Below are 22,236 nucleotides of genomic sequence, written 5' to 3'. Positions count from 1 at the left end.
AGAAGAATTCTTTCTAATCATGAATCATCTGCAGAAGGTTCCTGAAAAACTATGTCTCGTCTAGCGCGCTGGATGTTTCCCACCACAGTGGTTTTCCCTTCTCTTGCTGAATGTGAACAAAAGTAGAGCAGACACTCACAGCTGTCTCCATGGAGACCAAACACACCAACAGGAAAGGGCTGTGCACTGATGTTATATATAGAAGACATGTTGGATGACCTCAGATGTGATCTTCCTGTTGATCAGAAGAAGAACAGCACACATTCATGTTAAATTACATTTATCATTCATATATATATATGAATATATATACATATATATATACATGAATCTGGTCCTATATATATATATATATCTATAGGACTGTGTTTACCTTACTCAAAAGAGTCATGATAACTATGATTTCTCAACAGATTGAGAACACATTTGATCACTATCTCTCTCGGTTTTCTTTGGATATTTCATTGTATTTTGCACCGGAAGGCATCGTTGAACTTGGCTTTATGTTGAAGTTGTTGTTTATTTGGTTTTTTGATAGTAGGCTTGGGGCAAACAGACAGAAACATACTCTTTTGAATTACTCTGAAATATAAGAACTGCCACTAAATACTAAATTCATTTTTTTTGCAAAAGCCCAAGACTCGAACAAACTGCTGAAAAACCCAGTAAATGAACTTTTGTGTATCAAAATTAATAAATAAACTGGCAAGACATTAAGTTATGACAATAGCAACCGTGGAAAAGTCATGGAAGTTGCTCAAAATTACTATTACTAGTGATTCCACTAGTTACTGCAAATTTAAAAACAAAAAAAACGAACAATTGGTGGACTAATTGGTTGTTTCTGTGATTCATTACCTGTCAATAACATCTCTGGACTCAAGGATTTCGCAACAGATTTCAAAAGAGTCGAGACAACAGGGCAGCGTGTGAAACAGTCGACAGTGGTTATCTGCAGCTGTGGTGGTGGAGGAAGGGGGATTGGAGTCAGTTCAGAGATGTGGTGCAAGAAGTTTGTCCTAGTGTGTGTGTGTGTGTGTGTGTGTGCATGTAGGCAGAGGAAAAGAGAAGTGACTCCTCCGACAGCGGCGGCCCGAACATATTCCCTCCCCTGTGACAGAAACAGAAAGACTCGCTCAAACACCTCCTTCATTTACAATTCTGCCAGCAACCTGACGTGCCACACACCTTTCTTCTTCCTCACCTTCTTTGATTAATCCACACCACACCTGAGGACGAATGAAGGCTGAAAATGCAATCACATTTGGGATTAAACATGAACGTGGAGACACTGAGTAAACTCGCTGCTCCCGCCACGGCAAAGATCCGGTAAGAGGTTGAGCTTTGCTTTTACATTCCGACTCAGTTGTTTTTCTATTGATCTAAACTGTGTGTTTCGCTGTCGGCACAAAGAATGTTTCACATTTCATCTCATTTTGGCTCGATGAAGGTTTCTCCTACAGGCAGTAAAACAACAGGCTAAATTTGAAACTATTTAATCCAGAAGTTCTCTAAAAGATCTAAGAGAGATCCAACTGAAACTGTACAGAGGAATAGACATCAAGGAGTGATTTTGTCAGACGTGTGTGTTGTTTGACATGCGTCTGACCTTTGACAGTTCAGATTTTGTGTGTTTATGATTGCTGTGCGAAGGTTGACAATTCCTCTCGAAGTTTCTCGACTGTCCAGCAACGATTTTGTCATCAGCGAATAGGTCCTAGTGAAAGATGGAACTGCAGGATGATGGCCTCCATTTCTTCATGAAGTCAAGGCTTCCAAATTTTATCCATTTATCTGAAAACCAAGCTTCACAAAAGACTTATCTGACTTAGGCAAAGCAGAAAAATTGAAAATGTGATGTTTTCCAGGCAGCTGCAGAAGCTCGTTCAAGACATCAAGAAAAATGACGGCAGCCTTCTGAACAGACTCAAACGGTGGGTTTTCTCAAACATCAGCAACTTTTTTTCAACACTGATTTTTTTCCAATGGATGAAAGTACAGAGAGGAAGATTTAAATAGGCAGTAAATGTGTGAAAGGTCTGCTGGTCTAAAAACTCTCCATGTGGTTTGTGTACATGCATCACTGGCGAATGCCAATTCCTCTTTCACAACGCTTGGAATAAAACACAAGAGACGTGTGAACCAAAAATACCTTGAACAGATGGCTGTTGTCTCACTTTACTTTCCTGAAACGAGCCCGATTAAAGATGCGGGGATAGATCCTGACACGTGCGTTACTGAAGCCATTGGTTCTCATCCTGCGTGTTTTCATGCCTTTGCCTAAAGACGGCAACTGTTTCCACTGCGTTTTGTTGAGCTGCTCTCTGCTGTGTGTGTGTGTGTGTGTGTGTGTGTGTGTGTGAGACAGGCTGAAGAGCAAACCACGTCCAAATGTGCCGGCAAGAGACTACCAAGGTAAGCTGGTCAGAGCATCTGAGTTAAAGCAGAACATACACTTCGGGTTACTCTGCTGCCCTGTGCATCTGGAAAACAGTGAAATTATTTGAAAACTGACTCTTTCAGGAAGCTTCCTAGTACGTGAGGTGTCCAACATAAGGCTCAGGTGCCTAAATTGACCAACAAAAGGCTCCAATCCGGTCCACCAAATCACGATGTTTAATAATTAGGAAAAATATCAAACTTGATATAAAACCTCTTGTTGAGGTACACAGACTTCCAAATCAAGAACACTGGAAGACATAATACATTACTGAATACTTTGTGGCTTGAAAGGAAGAAAGGAAAAGAAGGAATGAAAGAAATGATGTAAACAATGTGGATGTAAAGAGAGACAGGAGGAATGTTGTTCATTGTACGTTCTTCAATCATTTGAAGTGGTTATTTTTAGTCTTCAATCAGTCGTAATGAGAGAAGTTTACGTTGGAGTAATTTTTATACTGTAAATATTCCAAATGTTTTTCCTCATAGGTAATTTACTTTTATCCCCTTGTGTTACATCAACACACAAACAGAGATTTTGCTGGTGTTAGTGCTTTTTTATGCTTTGTATCATCTATCATAACTTCGCAACATAATCCAGATTTCATGTGTTATAATGAATACAGTGACTTTTGATTCAGGCCTGAGCAATCAAACTAGTTTCTTGAAGTCCATTCTAATTAAAGCTGGAATCTCATTATTTTTCAATCAAAGCATCAATTTTGATGGTTTATTACATACTACACCAAATTATTACTTTTTGTATTTAGTTATTACAAAGTTTATTGCAATATGCCTTTAAAGGATGTTATTACAAAACATGGCAGATTATTACAAAATGTGGTGCTGTTACATAACGAGGTGAAGATTTACTACATCATTACATAACGCAGCGCTACAGGGACATTTCACTGGATTTTGCACCAGAAGCTTTCATCAAAACAGGCGTCAGTGTATTCATTTTCAGTTGTAACTGTTTGGCTTTGCAAATATGTTGACATTTTCATCACACATACTCTGTTCCGCAACAAATAAAAACGCTAAAATTTCAAATCAAAAGGTACCATGGCCCAGTTTTCTGGTCCAGATGATCATTGGGCTGCTTGTGAAATCTCAACTAAAATGTGTCGGACACCCCTGACTGAAGAGAGCGCTCCTCTTCAGGTAAAAATGTGCTCCTCGCTGTATTACTTTGCTGTTTCTGTGACTCATTAGCCGTCAGCACTGCATGAATCACTCTGATTCACTGAAGTTCATCTCTAAGTGGGAGGAAGATGCTCCGTAACCAGGTTCAATCCTTTGTAAAACTGATTTATGAACAATGAAGCGAAGAAGCAACGAAACAGCTGAGAGAACAGCAGCACACACTCCATTACTCAGTTCTATGATGCGGTTATGAAAGGCTGCTTAAACATGACAGCAATATGTCAATTTGTAATTTCTGATCGCTTTTAAATTCTGACCTATTTTGCAAGCATTGACTTCCGAACCATTTTGAAAGACGTTGCCAGTTTCAGAGGCAAACCACAACATTTAGTTCTGGAGGCGTCAAAGATGTTTCAGCATGATTACACAACAATCAGCAGCCAGATCAGGACAGACTTTTACCCAAAACAACAATAACTGTGGCTTCTGAAACTTTGAGGTCATTCACACATAATCTAGATATTTTAATTCACTTCATTGTGGTCTAGTTTTTGATAACTCCAGACATTCGAGGCAGTTTTACGAGGAATCGCATGACTTGTTCTTTTATTTTACAGCTCTCTTCCTGGAAAGTAATTCAACAATACATTAAAAAATAAAGAGGAATATATTGCTTGTATTGTATTTATTAACTGAAAATAAGCAGGAAGAAGAAGCGTCCATGTTGGCTAATTGTATGCATATGACTGTCTGACACTCCATTGCATCAGAAAATTGCTTCACCTTCCATGCATTGATGGAGTCGCACGTGTGTTTGCACGTGCATTTGCACGTGCGCCATAGAAACTGAGCCGTCTGCACTCGATGAGGACTCATGCAATGCTTGAAGAGGTTAGGAGACATGCTTCACTGGTTCCACACCAAGGTTGAGGGTTTTGGCGTAAAACAATGCAATGGTGCGAATTGGTGGTTATTCAAATGATTCCGACCTTCAGTTTGGCGACATTTAACCATCAAGTGTCTGTCTGTGTTATTTCTGTCTGCTGACATGAACTCTTATCTCTGTTCACAGATGACAACAGGGAGAGCGATGATCAACTGTCCGAACCCGATTACGTGAGTTAGGAAGAAATGCATCAGCCTCACTCCACACATGTCGTGGAAAATGTTTGTCAAAGCATTCATTTCATTCTAATCAAATCAACGTTGTGTTTGAATAAACAGGATGTTGGCAACTTGATAGAGAAACGGTACAGCTGCAACTAAAAAGTTACTATGGTAACACTTTACTTTAAGTACCCAGTATAACACATTATAAGTAGTTATAAACACTCATACATGATCACAATGCTTTATAACTCACTATACAGCATAGGGTTAGGGTTAGGGTTAGGTCCTGGCATTGTGATCATCTATGAATGTTTATAACTATAGCTACACATGTTATAATGACATTATAATGCTTTATAAATGTACTTATAACGTGTTATACAGGGGGGCTTCAAATAAAGTGTTACCGTTACAGTAATAATTTTACTTTAGTTTTTGTTATGGGCCCCAGGCACAGTGATCACAGTAATAAAAACAGTGTGTAGAATAAAGAGTAAGAAACAGAGGAGCACTCACACCTCCTCCAGATCATGTCTATTAAACCACCTCAATATATACACAGTTCACATTCAGTGCATTTTTCTTGTCCCATTTAATTTATAACTATAAAAGTCTAAATAAAATCATTTTACATCAAAATGCAGTTGCAGTTATTCAGAACTGTATGTTATTGCTGCTTACTCCACCTTCAGTTGCTTTATAAGCTTGTTTATATGTAACTCCTGATGTAGGTATCAAACTCAGGATTACTCAGCTTGGTTCTCTGTTTAAAGTATTGCACACATAACATTTACAGATACTTCAAAACGTTTGGCTCTAACACATGTTGTCTTTGTATGACTCCCACCTGAATGTAGATTTGAGGGATTTGCATACCAATGTGTGTATTTTTTTTTTCTTTCTTTTTGTTTCAAATCAATCGTTCTGATCCATTCTGTGGTCACAGATATCTGTTTGAAATGTTTTTCTGTCAGGACAATGATATGTATGAGTGTCCTCGTGAGGATGACAGCTACGAGCCTCCTCCGAGTCACAGAGTCTTCCCCTCAACTCCTTTTGGATCCTTTCCCAGAGGGGAATACATCGGTCAGTGCACCTACGATGATGAATTCACTTTCCCCTCTATTTTTTAAAGTACGTGTCAGCTTGCTTGGTGGGAGATTTTAAATGTCTCCTTTATGTTTGTTCACATTTTCTCACAGCTTGACTTGTTCTCATCATACTCAGTGTCCCAATTCAAATGAACTGTTGTGCCAACTCTGCAACACACACGTTTTCGGGATCTGCCCTTTATGCAAATGCTGACGTCCTGTTTCTGCTTCTGCTTCTGCTTTCCAGACAGCTGCCGTACCCGACCCAGCCAGCCCCCCAGGAAGCCCGCTCGCCCGGGTAAACAGTCCAAACAGCTACCAGCCGAGCCCACGCCGGACGGCAGCGACGAAGTAGAGCAAGCTTGAGTCTTCACATAGTTTGTTTTCACCTCGTGGAGTAAACGGCTGATCAGTGTTTCCTGTGTCGTGCAGGAAGATTACGTCGATCCAGATGCTAATACAGACGATGACAACTATGTAGAACCAGCGGAGAACCCACCTGCCAGTAAGCGAGGAGAACGATCAGACAGAGAACTGTTCAGAGCCCAAACAGAGACATTGTTGCCACAGCGTTTCCCATGACACCTTGCTCTCCTCTGCTCAGGTCGTTTGTCTCACAGTGGGAGCAGAGCGAGAAGAGACCTCCCCATGTTGCCTCCACATGTACCAGAGCGTCAGCCCAGTCCTGGTAGGTCTCGGTCTTCGCTCACCACAAGCAGATCCTTCCACATGATGAAACACAAACTGCATGTGATCCGATCAGGTGATTCAGATCATGACTTCATCTGGCCGCTGGTTTGTCACACGGCAGAGGCTGCCAGATAATACAGCTTTTCTCTCAGTCGTGTGGCCACTTTTAACATCTTTTTGGCCATTTTGTTTCACTCCTGAATGATCTTTCTTTGGGGCCCTCAGCCAAGTTGAACATGGAGTTCCACAGGGCTCTGTGTTAGGGCCCATACTCTTCATATTATACCTGCTTCTTTTAAGGAATATTATCAAGAAACACTCCATTAGCTTCCACTGTCATGCAGATGATACACAAATCTATTTATCTATGAAACAGGTCAGTGCAGTTTGGGGGATTTTGGGGGATCATGATAATATGATAAATAACAAATGGGTTTTACTGATATAGCCCTGTAAAAAGTGTTTCACATCACATTCACCCAGTATCACACACACTCGTACAGCTTTGAAGATTTCCGCCATGCATGGTGCTCAACTAAAATGCAAATACTCTCACTCCATTGAGAGGCAGTGAAAAGTACCTGAAGCAGGTAGCAATGCATGCTGAGCACAGCACTGGAGGTTTTCTGCTTCTCTGATTCCTGCTCTTTGTATTTTCTAGAATTTTATGAAATGCCTGACAGCAAGGTCAGTTCTCTACGTTTCACACAAATCACTCTTTTGTATGTGTTTTTTTTCCACATTAAATGAATTGACTGTATTGTATTTCTTCACAGGAGAACTCCTCCACATCTTCACTGAACAGGTCTGTTTGAAACCTTCTTTAAATCACTGTTGATTTGTTCATATAACTGCATGTTAACTTAAGTATTTTTAAAACAAACACAGTTCATAAATATTCAAAATATATGTTCAAAGGAACACAAGACAAACATTTCACATCTTAAGTTACTTTTGTTAGTTGCACATTACTCCTTGAGTACTTCACAATCCCTGACTAATATTTAATGCCACATACTTTTATCTTTTTTACACCATGATGTTGATTCTTTCACTTGAGTAAAGGCTCTAAAATCCACTTTTTGAAAAAGTTTCCACAATCATGTTATTATTTTCTTGCTTGTCTTTCAGACTGTATCCAATCCCGCCGATGCAGCCGCATCCTTTACCACCAAAACCCAGCCCAAGGTAAGACATGCAACATTCAACTTTAGAGAGACACTATATAAAACTTCGGTGATACTATTTTTGTCCACTGTGTGTCACTAATGAGTAACATCCGTTTTATCTTTACTGTTGAAATTCCACTTTGTCTCCTACTACAACTGATCGGTTTTCGTCCTTTAGGGGGAATATGAGATCTCATTCGCCTGTGAGTGACAACAGATATTCAATACCTCATTTTATAAAGTTTTTATTGGCTCACACGGCACTCACATCTGTTTTATTTCGCAGATCCAGACGCCAACATGTGACGATGAATATGAAGTCTGTGATCCAGATGACGGTGAGCGCACAAATGAAAGTGATCGAAACCAGAGCGACTTCAGTTCTGTAGGAAACACCGTATTTTAACCCACTCTGCTTTACACCTGCAGCCCCCAGCGATAAACCAGCAGAGGGTCTTCCTCCTCCACGTTTCCTAAAGCCTTTACCCAGACCGTGAGTAAACAGCGTTCACATGGTTCAACTGTTTGTTTTTGAGAACAAATCGCCTGATTGTCTGGTAATCATCTTCAACAGGAGATCTCCAAAGCCACCTGTAGGACCGGTAGGAGTTTCAGTTTTTATGCCTCAAGTGTTGACTGTAAATGTGCCGCTGATTATCTCTAACTGTGATTTCTGTTTTCTAGAAGCCTGAAGTAAAACCAAAGGGTGAAAGTAAGTGTTTCAATCAAGTGTTTCAGGCAATCTGTGCCGTCTTCCTCTTTGGCTTAAGTTTCATCCCAGAAACACTTGTGTTCCTTGCTTTGTTGATTCCCTGATGATTTGATTACAGACACAGGGGTGGCAAATTAACAACAAAATGTGAATGAAAAACAAACATAAGGAATGCAGATGCTTCCACACTGGTGCACTGCAGGGTTACAATCAGGTCGTGCTGTGCACCGTGTGTGAAAATGTTGATGGGAAAAAGGAAAGTGGCAGTGCCAAGTGACTGGCGAAGCAGGGCATTGATAGCAGGAGCTTCAGATTCAAGTGAAAACGCATCGCTTTTGCAATTTCAGTTCAGAAAAGTTCTGCTTCTTTTTAAAGAGGATGTTCATTTACACGGAAACAGCAGAAATGACAGAAGCATGTCCTCAGTCACAATGACTGCGCGCAGACCCGTCTTCATACTAGCAAGTCGAGCTCTGGTGCCACGGCTGCTCAAATATAGTTTGTGGAAATATGAAACCTGACATCTGAGGATTAGGCTCCTTTAAAAAGCAGGTGGCAGTCTACTTTAATGCGAGCAGTTTGAGGACAGCTCAGGGACATTTGGATATATGGACGGGGTGAGACGGGGAATCAAAGCCACAACGTCACAATGAAAAGCCCACCTGCTGACTGGAATCAGTAATTCACTGTGAAGAATCGAACTTCACCATCATGTCTGCACGTTTCATCACAAAAACAAACAACAGCACCCACTAGTGGTTCAACATGAAAACTACATAGTTTTCAGTGTTCCTGCTGTTTCCATTTAAACAGACATCACTTTCTAAATGTTGCCATCAATACACATCAAATACTTTAATTTTAAAGCCCAATTCAATCAGAGCTGCTAATCCTGATGAATTCAGTGTGAACTTATGTGATTAATGCTTTTAATAACATGTCTCACATAAGCAGTATATGTATTTGTTGTTGGCCTTTTTCACAAATTTTACAATAAATTAATTAGTTGTTTATGGTTGTTGTGATCTATAAGATATTGAAAAACATAATATCAGGTATGATATTTCAAGGTTAATACTATGAAAGCAGAAGCATGTAGCTGTTGTACTCCACACTTGTTCTGCACTCTGTCTTAGTTGATCATTTTAATTTAATCTTTCCATTTACAGCAGATGTTAATCTCTAATTCAAACTGCTGATTTGTGATCACGATCAGCTACGGATTGCTTTATGATCCTAATTATTTCAGTGAGCAATCACTCTAATTTTGCCTGTTTTATGCATTCTGTCAGGCAGAACATTGCCTTTGGACCACACTCACCACAAACTTCCCCCAAAACCTTTCACACTGGACTTGAAACGACCAAAGTAAGAAAAACACTTTGCATGCTTACAACATGGATAATCCTTAATTGTGCTGTATGTTTACGATGTCTGGATTTTGGGCTTCCTTGCAGAGTACCCTTCCCACAGACAGCTTCTCTCAGTAAGTAAACCTCAACCTGCATCTTTGCGGAGCAGATTTCACACTTTTGTCTGCGTCAATGGTTGGTTTGTGTATTTGTTGTTCTCAGAGCCTGAGAGAGGAAGCGTTACCACAGAAAGTGGGCCAACAGACCAAGACATGGTACGTGTTTCCACATTTCTGACATCTGAACATGACGTTAACATGGAGAGAGGTGGTTGAACGGACCTCTGATTCCTCTCCAGGATGCAGACATCTTCAGGAGACCCTGGTTTGCCAACACGTGCGATCGCAAGACTGCAGATGATGCGTTGTATCGCTCAAACAAAGTGAGAATCACAATCTTTTGAGGATTTTCCACAGTATTCCACAGTGTCTGTTGTGGTTACTTTACAGCATGTATTTATGAAACTATTTTATTGTGCATCTCTGTGCTCATTTCACATTTGATTTTCTCTTTTATTGGCAGCATTTTTAACCTTTTGGTTTCTGTTTGTGGGTCTTTTGTGTTTCTTGTTTTGTGGTTTCATTTGCATCTGTTGTTGCTGTTAATGGGTGAATTTAATAACGATAATGCTTCTCTTAATACGTTTTTTTCATCATTTTGAGATCTCTATGAAAACCTTTGTTGTGACAGCTGTCATGTTTTTTTTTCATGCAGTTGTATGTCTCTTTAATTTAGTTTGCTTATTTTGTGAAAGCTTTGGGCCTTTGTTGTTTTACATTTTGTGTTTTTGCTTTAATAATTTTGTATCATTTTTGCATTGTGGTCATTTTGTATCTATACTAGACTGCTGCCCCCGCAGCCCGGTCCAGGATAAGCGGTGGAAAATGGATAGTTGGATATGTGTGTCCTTGTCATTGTTTTATGTCTAAAGGTCGCTTTGCATTTGTTTTTGTGTCTCTTTCTGACGACTCTGTTTCCTTGAGGTCATTTATTGTCTATTTTGTGGGCGTTTTGTTTCCCTCTGTGGTTGATTTGCCACGCTTCCCTCTTTAAAGGCCCACTCCCCTCAGCCTTCAGGGGCTCAGCGTTTTGTGAACTGTCCTCCTTGACCCTCCCATGCTGGGCTTGACTGTGAATGTTTTCTTCCCAGGACGGAGCGTTTATGGTGAGAAAGAGCTCCGGTCAGGATGCACAGCAGCCCTACACATTAGTGGTGTTTTACAACTGCAGAGTGTACAACATCCCAATCCGCTTTATACCCAGCACTCAGCAGTACGCTCTGGGAAGAGAGAAGAAAGGAGAGGAGGTAGGAGAGGATGACTTGCTTCTCTTTGTCACTCTTAATGTCGGGGCCTCGTAATGTTTGTATATGCTTATGTCTTTCCAGAGTGTAGTAATCTTTTTAAAGCAGGTGAACAAAAAAAACTTTAATGAGTTTGCAAAAAATGTTTTTTACTGTGAAACAGTAAAACTGCAGGGCACTAAAATATAGGTTAAAATAAAATACTATAAAGCCAGTTGGATGATTCTGATTCGAAATGTCTCCAGCAATTTTGCATATAGTCTGTATATGTTGCATTTTGGAGGAGGTCTGTTCACACAACGACAGTGCTCGGAACCACTGGCCTTGCAAATTTATGGAAGTGGCTCCAAAGGTGGAACCGTCTGAAGACGTTTGGACGTCTTCATGAAGAAGGGCAAAATTGACTCTTTCTAGATCCACTCAGTCCCCAAAAAAGATGGCAGAAGCCATGCATGTCAGGAGAATTATCCTCTATATGTCTGCACTGAGGGTTTAAGAACCTTAATATTCATGAACCTTGTGTTCAACATTGATTTCAGACAGCAGTGAAACTGTTCAAATAATCATCACGGCAATCAAGATCCTTTCAGCAGTAGAACAACATTGATATTTTAGCTTTCCTTCACTCTCTTCTTCTATATTTAGTTTTTCAGCAGTGTCTCCCACATCATTGAGCACCACCAGAGGAACCCGCTGGTGCTGATCGACGGTCAAAGCAACGCCAAGGACGCCACCAGGCTGTGCTACCCCGTGAAGCCCTAGAAGACTCTGTAGCTCACAGTGAAGCGGTCGGAGAGGCGCAGCGCCGATCCTCTCAGAGAGCCGACCACCAGACGGCTCTGCGCTGAAGGGGCTGTTCTTCCGCCATGCAGACTCTGATAGACGCAACAATCGATGGCTTGGATTGGACTTGTAGAGAGTATAAGGCTTCAGCGGCGATCCACACCGAGGGGCGGCTGACACGGTGCGAGGTGCCCGCCACACCGTTTGGAGCACCTTCGGATTGGATGGCATCACCAAACTTCAGCACTGACAGTGGGTTTAGAAGAAAATCTGCTTTATTAAAAGAGGCTCAGCCGGCAATGTTGACTGTGAATTTAGCTCCATTTTAACTTAGATTTTGTCAGATTTGTATTATTTTTAGAGAAAAAAAAATCCATTGGGTTCATCCCCCCCTGAGGAGCCCCTCTTCAAAACTTCTGGTACCAACACAATTTATCTCTGTGTGATTTTTTTTACCTAAATGTAGATATGAATTACTCACTACTACATCTTTTGTTGTCATCTCTGTGTAAACAAACATCGTTTTCAAAAGGTTTAATTGACCAAAATCTGTGGTGCTGGTTCAGATGGCTAACTGAGTTCATTCACATCCAACATTTTTGGTCCAGTTGGGAAACAAACAAACAAAAAAAAAAAAAACTTTTGATCAAACTAATGTAGTTCGGCTGAAGTCTGAGCAAAACACAGACCACAGACCTCATCAGGGGTTAAGTACTGAGAGTGACAGACTTCACACTGATGGCAAACGACTTCCTGCCAATGTTTTTAACTCCTTTCACAGGCTGTACGTGAGATTTTTTTCATTATTTTTCTTTTTATGGGGCCGTGTCGAATTGAGAAAGTTCTTTTTCAGAAGCCACGGCACTCCACAGTGAAACAAAACAATTGAGCTTTTAAACAAATGTCACTAAATGAAATACTGACACAAATACATAATACCTGGGAATTAGAAGAGATTAGACTGTGAGTGCATAAATTACTCTATGAATCTGAAAGCTCTCTGTTCCAGTTCAGTTGAAACTTTAGGAACAACAGAACTGCTTTTGCCTTTTTATTGTTTCCATAGGATAAATCTGTCGATGATGATAGCTAATGAAAATTCCATTACAATAATTTCACGTCCATTGAGTTGTATTTAACTCATCACTTCAATATTGAGTCATAACAGCTTTAAGTGTTTTCGTCCAACGTGCCAAATTCTAGTGTGAGCACCAAGGAAACTGGACTGAGAAGGAATTTTTAAGGTTCTGTCGTTTTTATCCAGACAAACCCCATGTGAACACTTGTACAAATATGAAACCAGGCACCTTATGAAAAGACTGTGTTTTTACTGGTCACGTGGGTGAGGATGTTTCTACACTGTACATTGAGAATTGTGCCATAAAACCAATTTTTTTGCTTTGTTTTTGTTCTGATGTTTAACTCGATGACTTGTGTCATATAACATCCTGATGACTTAGGTCCCTGACCAAGCTGTCGTAATGCAAATATACTTGTGGGCACTTTGATGAAGAGCAAAGCTCGATTTCTCTGTGTTCTGGTGTTTGATTGCTACTTTCATCTCAAGTGGACTTGGCTGGTAAAAAAATAGTGCCAAAATAACATTTAAATTTAAACTGAAAAGCTTCTTTGTTGAGGCGCAGAGCAGACTTGATGAAAATTTCTATATTTTCACAAAAAACCACAAGAATTACCACAGAAAATTAGCACAATCTCAACATAATGCCAACTTTAACCATACCTTCTGATACAAAATAGTAAAGTGCCTCTAACTCACCTGATAACAATGAGACAGCTAGAATTCATCCCAAATTCATAGTAGCTAGAGGATATGAATGAAACTGTTCATCTCAATAAGCCATATGTTAAGTAAACTATAAAAAAAAACAGTCAACACTTTGCTCAAGGATCACTCAAAATAAAAAAAAATTAATAAATAAACATTGCATAATTTACCACTATGTGGTAGAAGATCCTCAATAAAATGATTTTCCATGTGGAAGCAGCAGCCAGACTGAAGCGCCGCTCCTCCAGACACAACAATGAAATCACAGCCGACCACATGACCCAGATCTCGCAGGTTCAGACTCATCCCAGATGCAAAGCAGCAGCAGAGCGCCGAACGCCGTGCACGACTCAAGTACCACCCACTCACAAGACACTTGAAACTCATGTTTTATTAAAATGTTTTTTTTCTTAATGCTCAGTCAATAAACAGTGTATTAAAATGAATACGAGGAATGAGACAGTGTTGCAGTAGCAGAAGGAAGCAGGCGGACAGATAATGCGTTGTACAGCAATACTTTGAAAAGTGAAGAAAAAAATGTTTTATGTTTTAATTAAATTTCTTTTTGTGTGCTGGATGGAGTCACACAAGGGTGTGCCACAGGGAGCTGACAAAGGCTCTCATTCATTCTCAGTTCAAACATAGTAATGCTATCACGTGTTGCATAACAGGTATTCCGAGGCACTTGGTGACAATTCTCAGTAAAATATTTTCCAGTACCACAAAGTACAGCAGGGCTATGTACAATTACACATCTTAAATGAAAAATAAAGGGTTCATGCATTGTTTCATGGTCCTTGCCTTGATGTGAGACGAATCTACCCCCGTTCGTTTGTCAGTTCAACTTAAACATGTCCATTTTGGAAATATTTTGAAAATAAAAAGTACCCTTACTGCCCTGAAAAGAGAAGTCCGTTCATTTGAGTCGCACACTTTCATTCTTAGGTTTGTACAACTTAAAAATTCTGAACATCTGATGAATTTAGTCAGTAAATTGGGTTTTTGCAACTTAAAATCTTTTAAATCGCTGAAAAAAACGGTTATGCTTACTTATAATACAAGCTAATCTATTCACCTTTGTCACCTCATCTTATCATTTGAAGTTTAAATAAGTATAAACTTTCATTGCTTGCAAAAAATCTTTTTTTTTTTTTGTTTTTTTAAGGTAGGTTACAAATGATTGTGGGTTGAAGCAGCTCGCTCATTTCTTCCATGCACATGAGGAGCCGACTGGTCCTCGAGGTAAACCGAGGAGCCACAGCAGAACACCGGCTGAGATTGTCGTAGGCTTCGGCCTGATAACGTGAGGTAAGGGGAAATAAGAAAATCCTCCTTTTCATAGTGCAATTGAGACACAAAACACAAAAGATTATTGTCATTTCAAGTCGAAATGGAGGACAAAACTACAACATATCAAAGCATTTAGGCCTCTTCAAAGATCCAGGATGTCTGGGCGACATCACAAAACACAGGATTACTTCTGAGAAATTTAACGGTCTGCGGGATTCTACGCTCCCGTTGTGTGAATGAAAATATACCTCTTACAGTTAATACTATATTTGCACATAATTTGAGGTTCATACAAAGGCAAATATGTACAAAATACAAAGTCGCTTCTCACGGCCCTGGGGGAGAAAAAAAAAAAGCATTGAAGAAGCATATAAAGGCTAAATCTAAGAGTCATAAATAAATGAATACAACAGCTTATTGTCTTGTTTTTTGTTGTTTTTCTTTTTCTTTAAACACACAGTTTTGGTATATCTGAGTAACTCGTGGGGCCCTGCACCCCAGTTCGAACACATAAATATGAGAGCTACCACACTGTAAAGCCGACCCGTACATCAAACAGATGGTATGGCAAATAAACATCTTACAGTGTCCTACAACAGATTCCATACAACAGTGTACTCAAATCATCTTAAATTAAGCTAATATGGAGACAAAATACAAACAAAACACAGAACTAAATTACCACCACCACATTCACGTGGCTGGACAGACAATGACTGATCTACAAAGAGTTTGTGTCGAGCTACTCAGACCAGGAAAGAGAGAAAGAAACAAAAGGTAAATGTTGGGATTACCCTGAGAACGTGAACCCTCCAGAAGGCTTGACCATGATTTCAACCAATTATAATTAAGACTTTTCTTAAAAAGAAGAAAAAAAAAAATTGTATTGCAAAGTCGTCTTTTTCCAGACTTCATCCATCCAGTGTGTGCGACAGTTTAAGAGTTTTCACAGTTTGGCTTTTTCCACTCGATCAGGTGTCGCCGTCTGTGCGACATCCACGCCTCCTGACTCGTAAAGATCCGGCCGCAGAACCAGCAGCTGAATTTGGAAGCCGCAGCGGGAGCGGCGGGAGTCGCGTCCTCCTCTCTGCTGGGAGAGCGCGCCTCCACTATTTTGTACTTTTTCCTGTTCAGCCTGCGAAGCTTCATCTTCAAGACGAACCTCTCCTGTACCGAGTTCTCCTCACGCCGCTCTGGTTCGGCGTCGCCGCCGTCCGCGTCGCCCGACTCATGCAGCTCGCCGTTTAGAGCCGAGAGGGCGTTGAGAGTCCTCCGTGATAGGATAACCTTTTTCACCTCTCCCCGGTACCGGTTGACCACCTCCATGATTCGGGCCACCTCGGGGATGTCGACATCGGGATGGTTTAGCACCACGACGGGCTGATCTCCCGCCGGATGTTTTACCAGCTGAGAGGAGTCTCTGGCTACTAGCTTCAGGGTCCTCTCCAGATTTTTAGGCACCGGGCGCCAGCGGTGGCACACAGAGGCTGCTGGTGGAGGCTCCTGCTGGACGGCTGGAACTGTGTGCGTGCTGCTGGAGGAGTCTGAGGAGTCTGCCGGCACTTGGGCGTCTTGTAGCGTCCCTTCAGCAGCACCATCCCCCTGCTGTGCAGCAGCAGCGAGGCAGGCTCTCTCGACCGCCGCCTCACCTGGAAGGCAAAAACACAACTGGAAATTAAGATCACAAGCAGCACAAAGCGACACTGTTAGATTGTAGAGTTGCTGCCATTTAATGACTGCAGCTTCTTGAAAGCGTAAACTTTTTCTGGTGCCTTCAGTCTTCCATGGTAATTGTCTAAATTACTTTCAGCTCCAGACCGCCAGGAGAGAACATTTTAAAACACAAAATTATTGGTTAAATGTGGTAATATTTAGCAAACTGCCTCATCACAAAAAGATATTTTCAGCTCTACGACTTATCAATCTGTAAATACTGAAATCAGCCTCTCGTCACTTGGACATTAGTGTATGCAGGAGTCATTTGCAGGTGATCCTCAAACACTATTATTACAGATACTTGCTTTTCTTCTCATTGTTAATCACATGCTGCACAGCAATTTTCTGTGAGACGAGTGCTTTCAACCTGAAATAAGTGGAAATCTTTGAAAACATGAGGGAGAACGATAGTCCAAAGATCACTGACAAAACCTAAAGCACTGTAATACATAGAAGCATGACCGAATACGAAATAAATGGATATAATGACACTAATCTTCTTTGGCAGTAATTTGTCAATACTGACAAACACTTTTTCAGACGGATGGGTCTGTCATCAAAGGTTTTTTCTGTTGCTTTGCTTCTCAGCCAGGTGAGATAATGTAAGTCGAGGGCTTGGCTTGAATTTGTGTTTCACCGCTGGAATAACCAGCTGCTCAGAGAATCCAACACTGCCTCTGAACAGCAAAAGAGGGAAGCCTGTGTTTCACTTTGCTAAAGAGGCAGTTGGTTTACTATGAGGAAACTATTATACTATTACAATCTTTATCTCACCACAGCATATCGTGTTGCGCTGAAATGCAACATTGTTCGTGACACTGTATCATCAAATTGTTGCTGATAAACAGCTACTGTGGGGTTGATTGTACTTAATCAAAATCAAACGTGGTTGTCATGATAAAGCCACGTTTTTTTACACTATAAAAGACTTCGTGAGTTTATTCAATAATCTATTCATTCCCTTTTTTCTGAACACAACTTCTACACTCAAAGTTTAAATAGATGCCAAGAAAATCCATTGTTTCATCTTCAAGCCCTTGTGTCAACACCAAGACTGTAATTTGCCTTCTTACCCTGTGGTGTAATGACAGGTTGGGAAACAGATGAGGATATGCTGCTGTGGGGCGTGGCTCCATCAGTGGCTGAGCCCTTTTCCTCCTCCGACATATGGCAGTCAGTGCTACGCTGGAGGGTTTGGAACCGAGCACTCGCCGGCCCAGTCTCTGACTCAGTCCCCGATTCGGCCCTGAGATGCTCCTGGCTCGTCCCACCAGATGATCTGCGCCTGTCAACTTGCGTTTCGGATGATTGGAGTGACTTCTCCGTGTCATCCAGTATTCCATGATCCCCCGACGCCGAGCCTTCCAGCGAGCGTTGGCTCACTGATTCAGACTCGTCTGGCGCTCCCCCCGGTTTTAACTGTAGAGATGAACTGATGGCTTCTGATGGGAGGTCGGACTTGCAACCTTTGGTCCATTTCTTCTGCTGTGCTTCTGTCGGCTGCAGGTTTTGGACAGTCTGCAGCGTCTCTGCCGTGAGGGAGATTTGTGGTTTGTGGGGGTCACCTATTGCATCGAGTCCGGACGGAGACAAGGAGCTTTGTGACACCCACTGCTTCTCCACGGGGTTCTTCTTCAACACTATTTTTAAGGCCATCGATGGGGCTTTTTTGTCCGCTTTTTTAAACCTTGTCCTCCTTTTCCGCCGCTTTTTTGGCATCCTAATTTTTGGAAGGACATTGTTGAAAGTCTTCTCTTCCTTCTCGCGTGTTTGCTTCGTTTCACAGGCTATGTGGAGCCCGTCCCCCTGCGCAGGGCTCGCCAGTCTGTGATCACGTTCCTCATGTATCTGATCGGGCTTTAGATCCTGATTCTCCCTGTTTTCTTGCATTCGGGAGCTCCCGCACGGCTCGCTCAGGGTCGGCACTGGCACGTCCGTCTGCGGTCTGTTTTCAGGACAAGGTGTGTGATCGATCATGCTGGACAAACAGTCGTTCTGATTGACCTCACCTGCAGCACTTTCAGCAGAAACTATTTCTTTATCCACTGAGGACATCATTTTCAACCTTTTAGCATAAGTAGCACCATTCTGACCTACTGTGATTTTGTTTTTGACTGTGAGCACGGTGACGTCTGAAGCGTTTGACACAATGCCATTCTCCGATTTGGCATAGAGGTTCACATCTTGGGGGACGTTTGACAAGACGGTCTTAAGGGCCTTGGTCCACTTCGGGTCACCGGTGTCCCCGGCGACAGATTTCATGAGAAACTGCTGAGTCTCCTCTAATGTTGCTTGTGGGTCGGACAGATGACAGTATTTATCCAAAAACTCCCTCCCCGGCAGTGAAAGGCAGTCCTGTGTCAGCCAGCACATTTCTCTGACGGCGCTTCTTGTTAATCTGGGTTTCATTTTGGGGATCGTGTCATTTGGTTTCACTGCTATGGAATGATCCTCCTCCTCCTCCTTCCTCCTCCTCTGGCCACCATTCTGGCAAGCGTGGACAGCCTTTACGTGCTTCGTAATCAGCCATTTCTGAGATGCCTCATAACCACAGTGCTGACAACGTAAATTCTGACTGCTTGTTTTAGGCCCACACAGCCTCTTGTCGTTTAGACGAAGAAATAAATGCTCATCAGCTCCCCCGAGATTCAGATTATGCAGTAAAATGTGTTCTAAAAACACATTAACGTCACCTGTGGAGAATTTCTGGCACAACTCGCACACGTATTTCCCACTGGAGCAGTGACGCGTGGTCAGGTGTGCAGTGAATTCGGGCCACGTGCGCTTTACATTGTCCTCACAAATGCCGCAACTGGAAAAATTGTCCTCGTGGCTTAAGAGATGCACCTGAAGGTAGGAGAACTCCTGCGTGGTGAACGGACACATGTGACAGGGAAACAGCGGCGGGCTGCCTCTGTGTCTCTCCTCGAAGTGTCTCACGTAGTCTCTGTGAGCGTACTCCGTCCGGTCGCCACACTGAGAGCACGTGAACCTGAGAGCGTTGAAGCCATCGCTCAGTCCGCTTGGCGGCGGCGGCGGCGGCCTCCGGGGGGGCTTCCGCGACCCGCTCCTCTCCAGCTCCTCCACCGTCTTCTTTGGTCCATGCTTATCTCTGCTTTGCATAGCTGGGGGCCGAGCGGCAGCCTTCCTGAGGTGGAGCCGTTTGTGCCAATCTCTACTCCTCTTGTTGACGCGCCGTTTTTTATCTCCCGTGGACGTCGCCGCGTCGACATCCATAGGATCCATGTTTTTTTTAAAGGTTTCTGGAAGAGATAAAAAAAAAAAGAAAGAGTAAAGAGCCTGCAGGACAATACTCACTTAGCAATGCACGTTACATGTCTATCCTTTGAGGCATATCTCTGTCCTCTCACTTTACTTTCATGTCTATGAAGTCCAAAGTTTTTGCTCTTTGGCTCCTACACTCATCCAGTCTCTCTTTTGTCCTTTTCTTTCTTCCAATCAAATAGCTTCTAACGGTGCAGGCAGAAAGACGACACCTCTCTGAATGCATTCACATGCATTTCTTAATGCTCAATTCAGCTTTTTTTTTTTTTTTGCAGAGATCTGGTTACTTCCGTTATAATTCAAATGTAATAAGACTCTAGTGTGAACTGTCTACGGCCTGGAACATACATGCACATATAGAAGAAGACCGCATCTGGAGAAGTAAGTACGAATGCTAAACATCTGTGTGTGTACTGTATATACATTTTTAAGTTGTGCAATCAAAAATGACACAATTATCACTAAATGACAGAAGAAAAATGATTAAGAAAAAAGAATGTACAGGAGGTAAACATGGAGTTTCGTCAACTGCAAAAATGTGAGATCGCATGAACAATTACGGCATTTTACTTCTCACACATCATCTCAGTTTTCTGCTATAAATGACTGAAATAATCTGCAACAGATGTTACATCTTTCTACAATTATTCCAGTCTCTTCTTTCAGAAATATACAAGAAACAATGACGAATCACTGCGCTTTCTTTAATCTTTCAATGATGTTTCTTGATATATCACTCTAAACACTACTTCGTTTCTTTCTTTTAAGCTTGTGTGTCACTTTTCTAGGTGACGGATGATAAAGTTGCTGGAGTTGTACAAACTGTTGAGCCCCATCTAAATATTGTGGCAGAACATGATTCACAGTCTGTCTTACTTTTGTCAGTCACACATTATGTCAAATCTCCAAACCACTGACATTGCTCGCACTCGATGCATGACACCGGGTTGTATCAGGGATTATGAGTACGCCGTGCAATATCGGTACAGGTATGTGTGAATCCCTGAACACATATATTGTTCCTGTGTGTTCCTCAAGCCTCAGTGCCATAACTACAAGTGAGAACCGGTTCTCAGTTGACCTACCTGGCAAAATAAAGGTGAAATAACTAAAAATACGTAAGAGTGGATTGATGGTTTCACAAGAGCCACTATTATCTTAGAATTACCAGGGCTGTTGCATAATTTACCGGTCCCAAATCTGCTGTATTCACCCTCCTGCTCTCCATAACACTCCAGCATGAGTCCACCTGTTGCTGGCCACAGTTCAAACTACTCCTTTCTGGATTCAAATTAATGGCACCAACATCCAGCACGGAGCAACAGATCCTTATCAGCCAGCAGCTGCAGGAAGCAGCACTGAAACTCACCTGCTCTGCCACCGCTAAAACTTCGCAGCCTGCCTCCAACACACACAATTCACCGCCATGAAAAAGGAAAATGAAACGCACCGATCTCCAGGCGACTTGTTTGTGTTTAGCAGCAGATTAATGGGAGCGGAGCGCGAGAAGAGGAGGAGGAGGAGGAGGAGCAGGAGGGGATACCGTGCGGCCATTGTGCAGTTTGACTTGACCACAACAGAGTGTCAGGTCTGGCTTTGAACCGAGCGAACAAATGCTCGGGGGAAATAAACTTCGGATTGAAGAACTTCGACTCGCCATTCGGAGCCGCTTCGACGCGCGCGTGGAAACGTAGCGCGAGCGGCCAGTGTGAACCGAGTGATTTAAATTAACGTGACGCACGAGAGCTTACACACGCACACACACAGAGAGTCAGGCACACACACAAGAAATAACTTGAGGCGCACAATTAGCATGGCGATAAAAGTTACGCCGCGTCCCTTTCCTCTCAACACCGCAGTAAATTATCGCAGCACGCACGGCCCGGCCGGCCGGGAGGTATTAAAGCCAGAAAGCAGGAGTAGTTTGAGTCTCGCATTTTTTTTTTTCTTTTTTTCTTCTTCTTCTTTTTTTTTTTTTTTTTTTTTTTTACCTTTTCTTTTGTGGGGAGCTTGACAGCTCAGCGAGTGGCAGCCATGATGGTTTCATCCGGGGATTACAGCCTGTGAGCTGCTTTAGCCTTTAGCTCCGTCCCGGCCTACAACACACACTGAGCAGGAGGAGGAGGGGGGGCAAAAAGAAAAACCCTCCAGGGGCGTCACTGAGGGGCTTTAACTGCTGTCACTCTCAGATTAAACTGCATATATCATTATTAACCAACTCTGCTCTTCCAGATCCTCCTCAATTTGTGAAAAACTGCAGGTTGAATACATTGCATCAACAGAAAAACATTAACTGTTAAGCCC

At 42.1% G+C, this 22,236-nt stretch overlaps 2 protein-coding genes across 4 annotated transcripts in view; one reads left to right on the top strand and one right to left on the bottom strand.

Moving 5' to 3' along the window:
- Window positions 1–14,169, top strand: part of LOC115399547 (B-cell linker protein-like) — a 32,822-nt gene extending 18,653 nt beyond the window's left edge. Inside the window, exons 1-22 of one of the 2 annotated variants that reach the window (XM_030106975.1) lie at window positions 1,153–1,329; window positions 1,869–1,934; window positions 2,369–2,415; window positions 4,658–4,701; window positions 5,670–5,781; window positions 6,034–6,137; window positions 6,219–6,291; window positions 6,391–6,474; window positions 7,138–7,163; window positions 7,253–7,281; window positions 7,608–7,664; window positions 7,824–7,848; window positions 7,932–7,983; window positions 8,075–8,138; window positions 8,220–8,247; window positions 8,330–8,357; window positions 9,650–9,725; window positions 9,815–9,843; window positions 9,932–9,984; window positions 10,068–10,151; window positions 10,920–11,075; window positions 11,718–14,169. In XM_030106975.1, coding sequence (XP_029962835.1) covers window positions 1,253–1,329; window positions 1,869–1,934; window positions 2,369–2,415; window positions 4,658–4,701; window positions 5,670–5,781; window positions 6,034–6,137; window positions 6,219–6,291; window positions 6,391–6,474; window positions 7,138–7,163; window positions 7,253–7,281; window positions 7,608–7,664; window positions 7,824–7,848; window positions 7,932–7,983; window positions 8,075–8,138; window positions 8,220–8,247; window positions 8,330–8,357; window positions 9,650–9,725; window positions 9,815–9,843; window positions 9,932–9,984; window positions 10,068–10,151; window positions 10,920–11,075; window positions 11,718–11,834 — 1,431 coding nt within the window. In that variant the 5' untranslated portion in view covers window positions 1,153–1,252 and the 3' untranslated portion in view covers window positions 11,835–14,169. Of the gene's footprint in view, window positions 1–1,152; window positions 1,330–1,868; window positions 1,935–2,368; window positions 2,416–4,657; window positions 4,702–5,669; window positions 5,782–6,033; window positions 6,138–6,218; window positions 6,292–6,390; window positions 6,475–7,137; window positions 7,164–7,252; window positions 7,282–7,607; window positions 7,665–7,823; window positions 7,849–7,931; window positions 7,984–8,074; window positions 8,139–8,219; window positions 8,248–8,329; window positions 8,358–9,649; window positions 9,726–9,814; window positions 9,844–9,931; window positions 9,985–10,067; window positions 10,152–10,919; window positions 11,076–11,717 lie in introns of those variants that run through there. The other variant, XM_030106974.1, reaches the window with a different exon arrangement.
- A 1,637-nt stretch (window positions 14,170–15,806) lies between these two features.
- Window positions 15,807–21,997, bottom strand: LOC115399546 (zinc finger protein 518A-like). 2 transcript variants are annotated; one of them, XM_030106971.1, is made up of 3 exons: window positions 21,924–21,997; window positions 17,721–19,910; window positions 15,807–16,580 (listed from the first exon to the last, which is right to left on the bottom strand). In XM_030106971.1, the coding sequence occupies exons 2-3, from the start codon at window positions 19,891–19,893 to the stop codon at window positions 15,868–15,870; spliced, it is 2,886 nt and encodes a 961-aa protein (XP_029962831.1). In that variant the 5' UTR covers window positions 19,894–19,910; window positions 21,924–21,997; the 3' UTR covers window positions 15,807–15,867. The 2 variants fall into 2 exon arrangements, with proteins under 2 accessions (XP_029962831.1, XP_029962833.1); XM_030106973.1 differs by having other exon boundaries at window positions 21,302–21,978.
- Window positions 21,998–22,236: the final 239 nt, after the last annotated feature.

Source organism: Salarias fasciatus, chromosome 13 (assembly GCF_902148845.1).
Source record: "Salarias fasciatus chromosome 13, fSalaFa1.1, whole genome shotgun sequence".
NCBI classification, from domain to species: Eukaryota; Metazoa; Chordata; class Actinopteri; order Blenniiformes; family Blenniidae; genus Salarias; species Salarias fasciatus.
This window is presented reverse-complemented; position numbering and strand designations above follow the sequence as displayed.

Coding starts and splice junctions, on each gene's coding strand:
- LOC115399546 (XM_030106971.1), bottom strand. CDS start 19,893: ATGGATCCTATGGATGTCGACGCGGCGACGTCCACGGGAGATAAAAAA. Junction 16,581..17,720: donor ACCTGTCATTACACCACAGG/GTAAGAAGGCAA, acceptor TTTGCCTTCCAG/GTGAGGCGGCGGTCGAGAGA.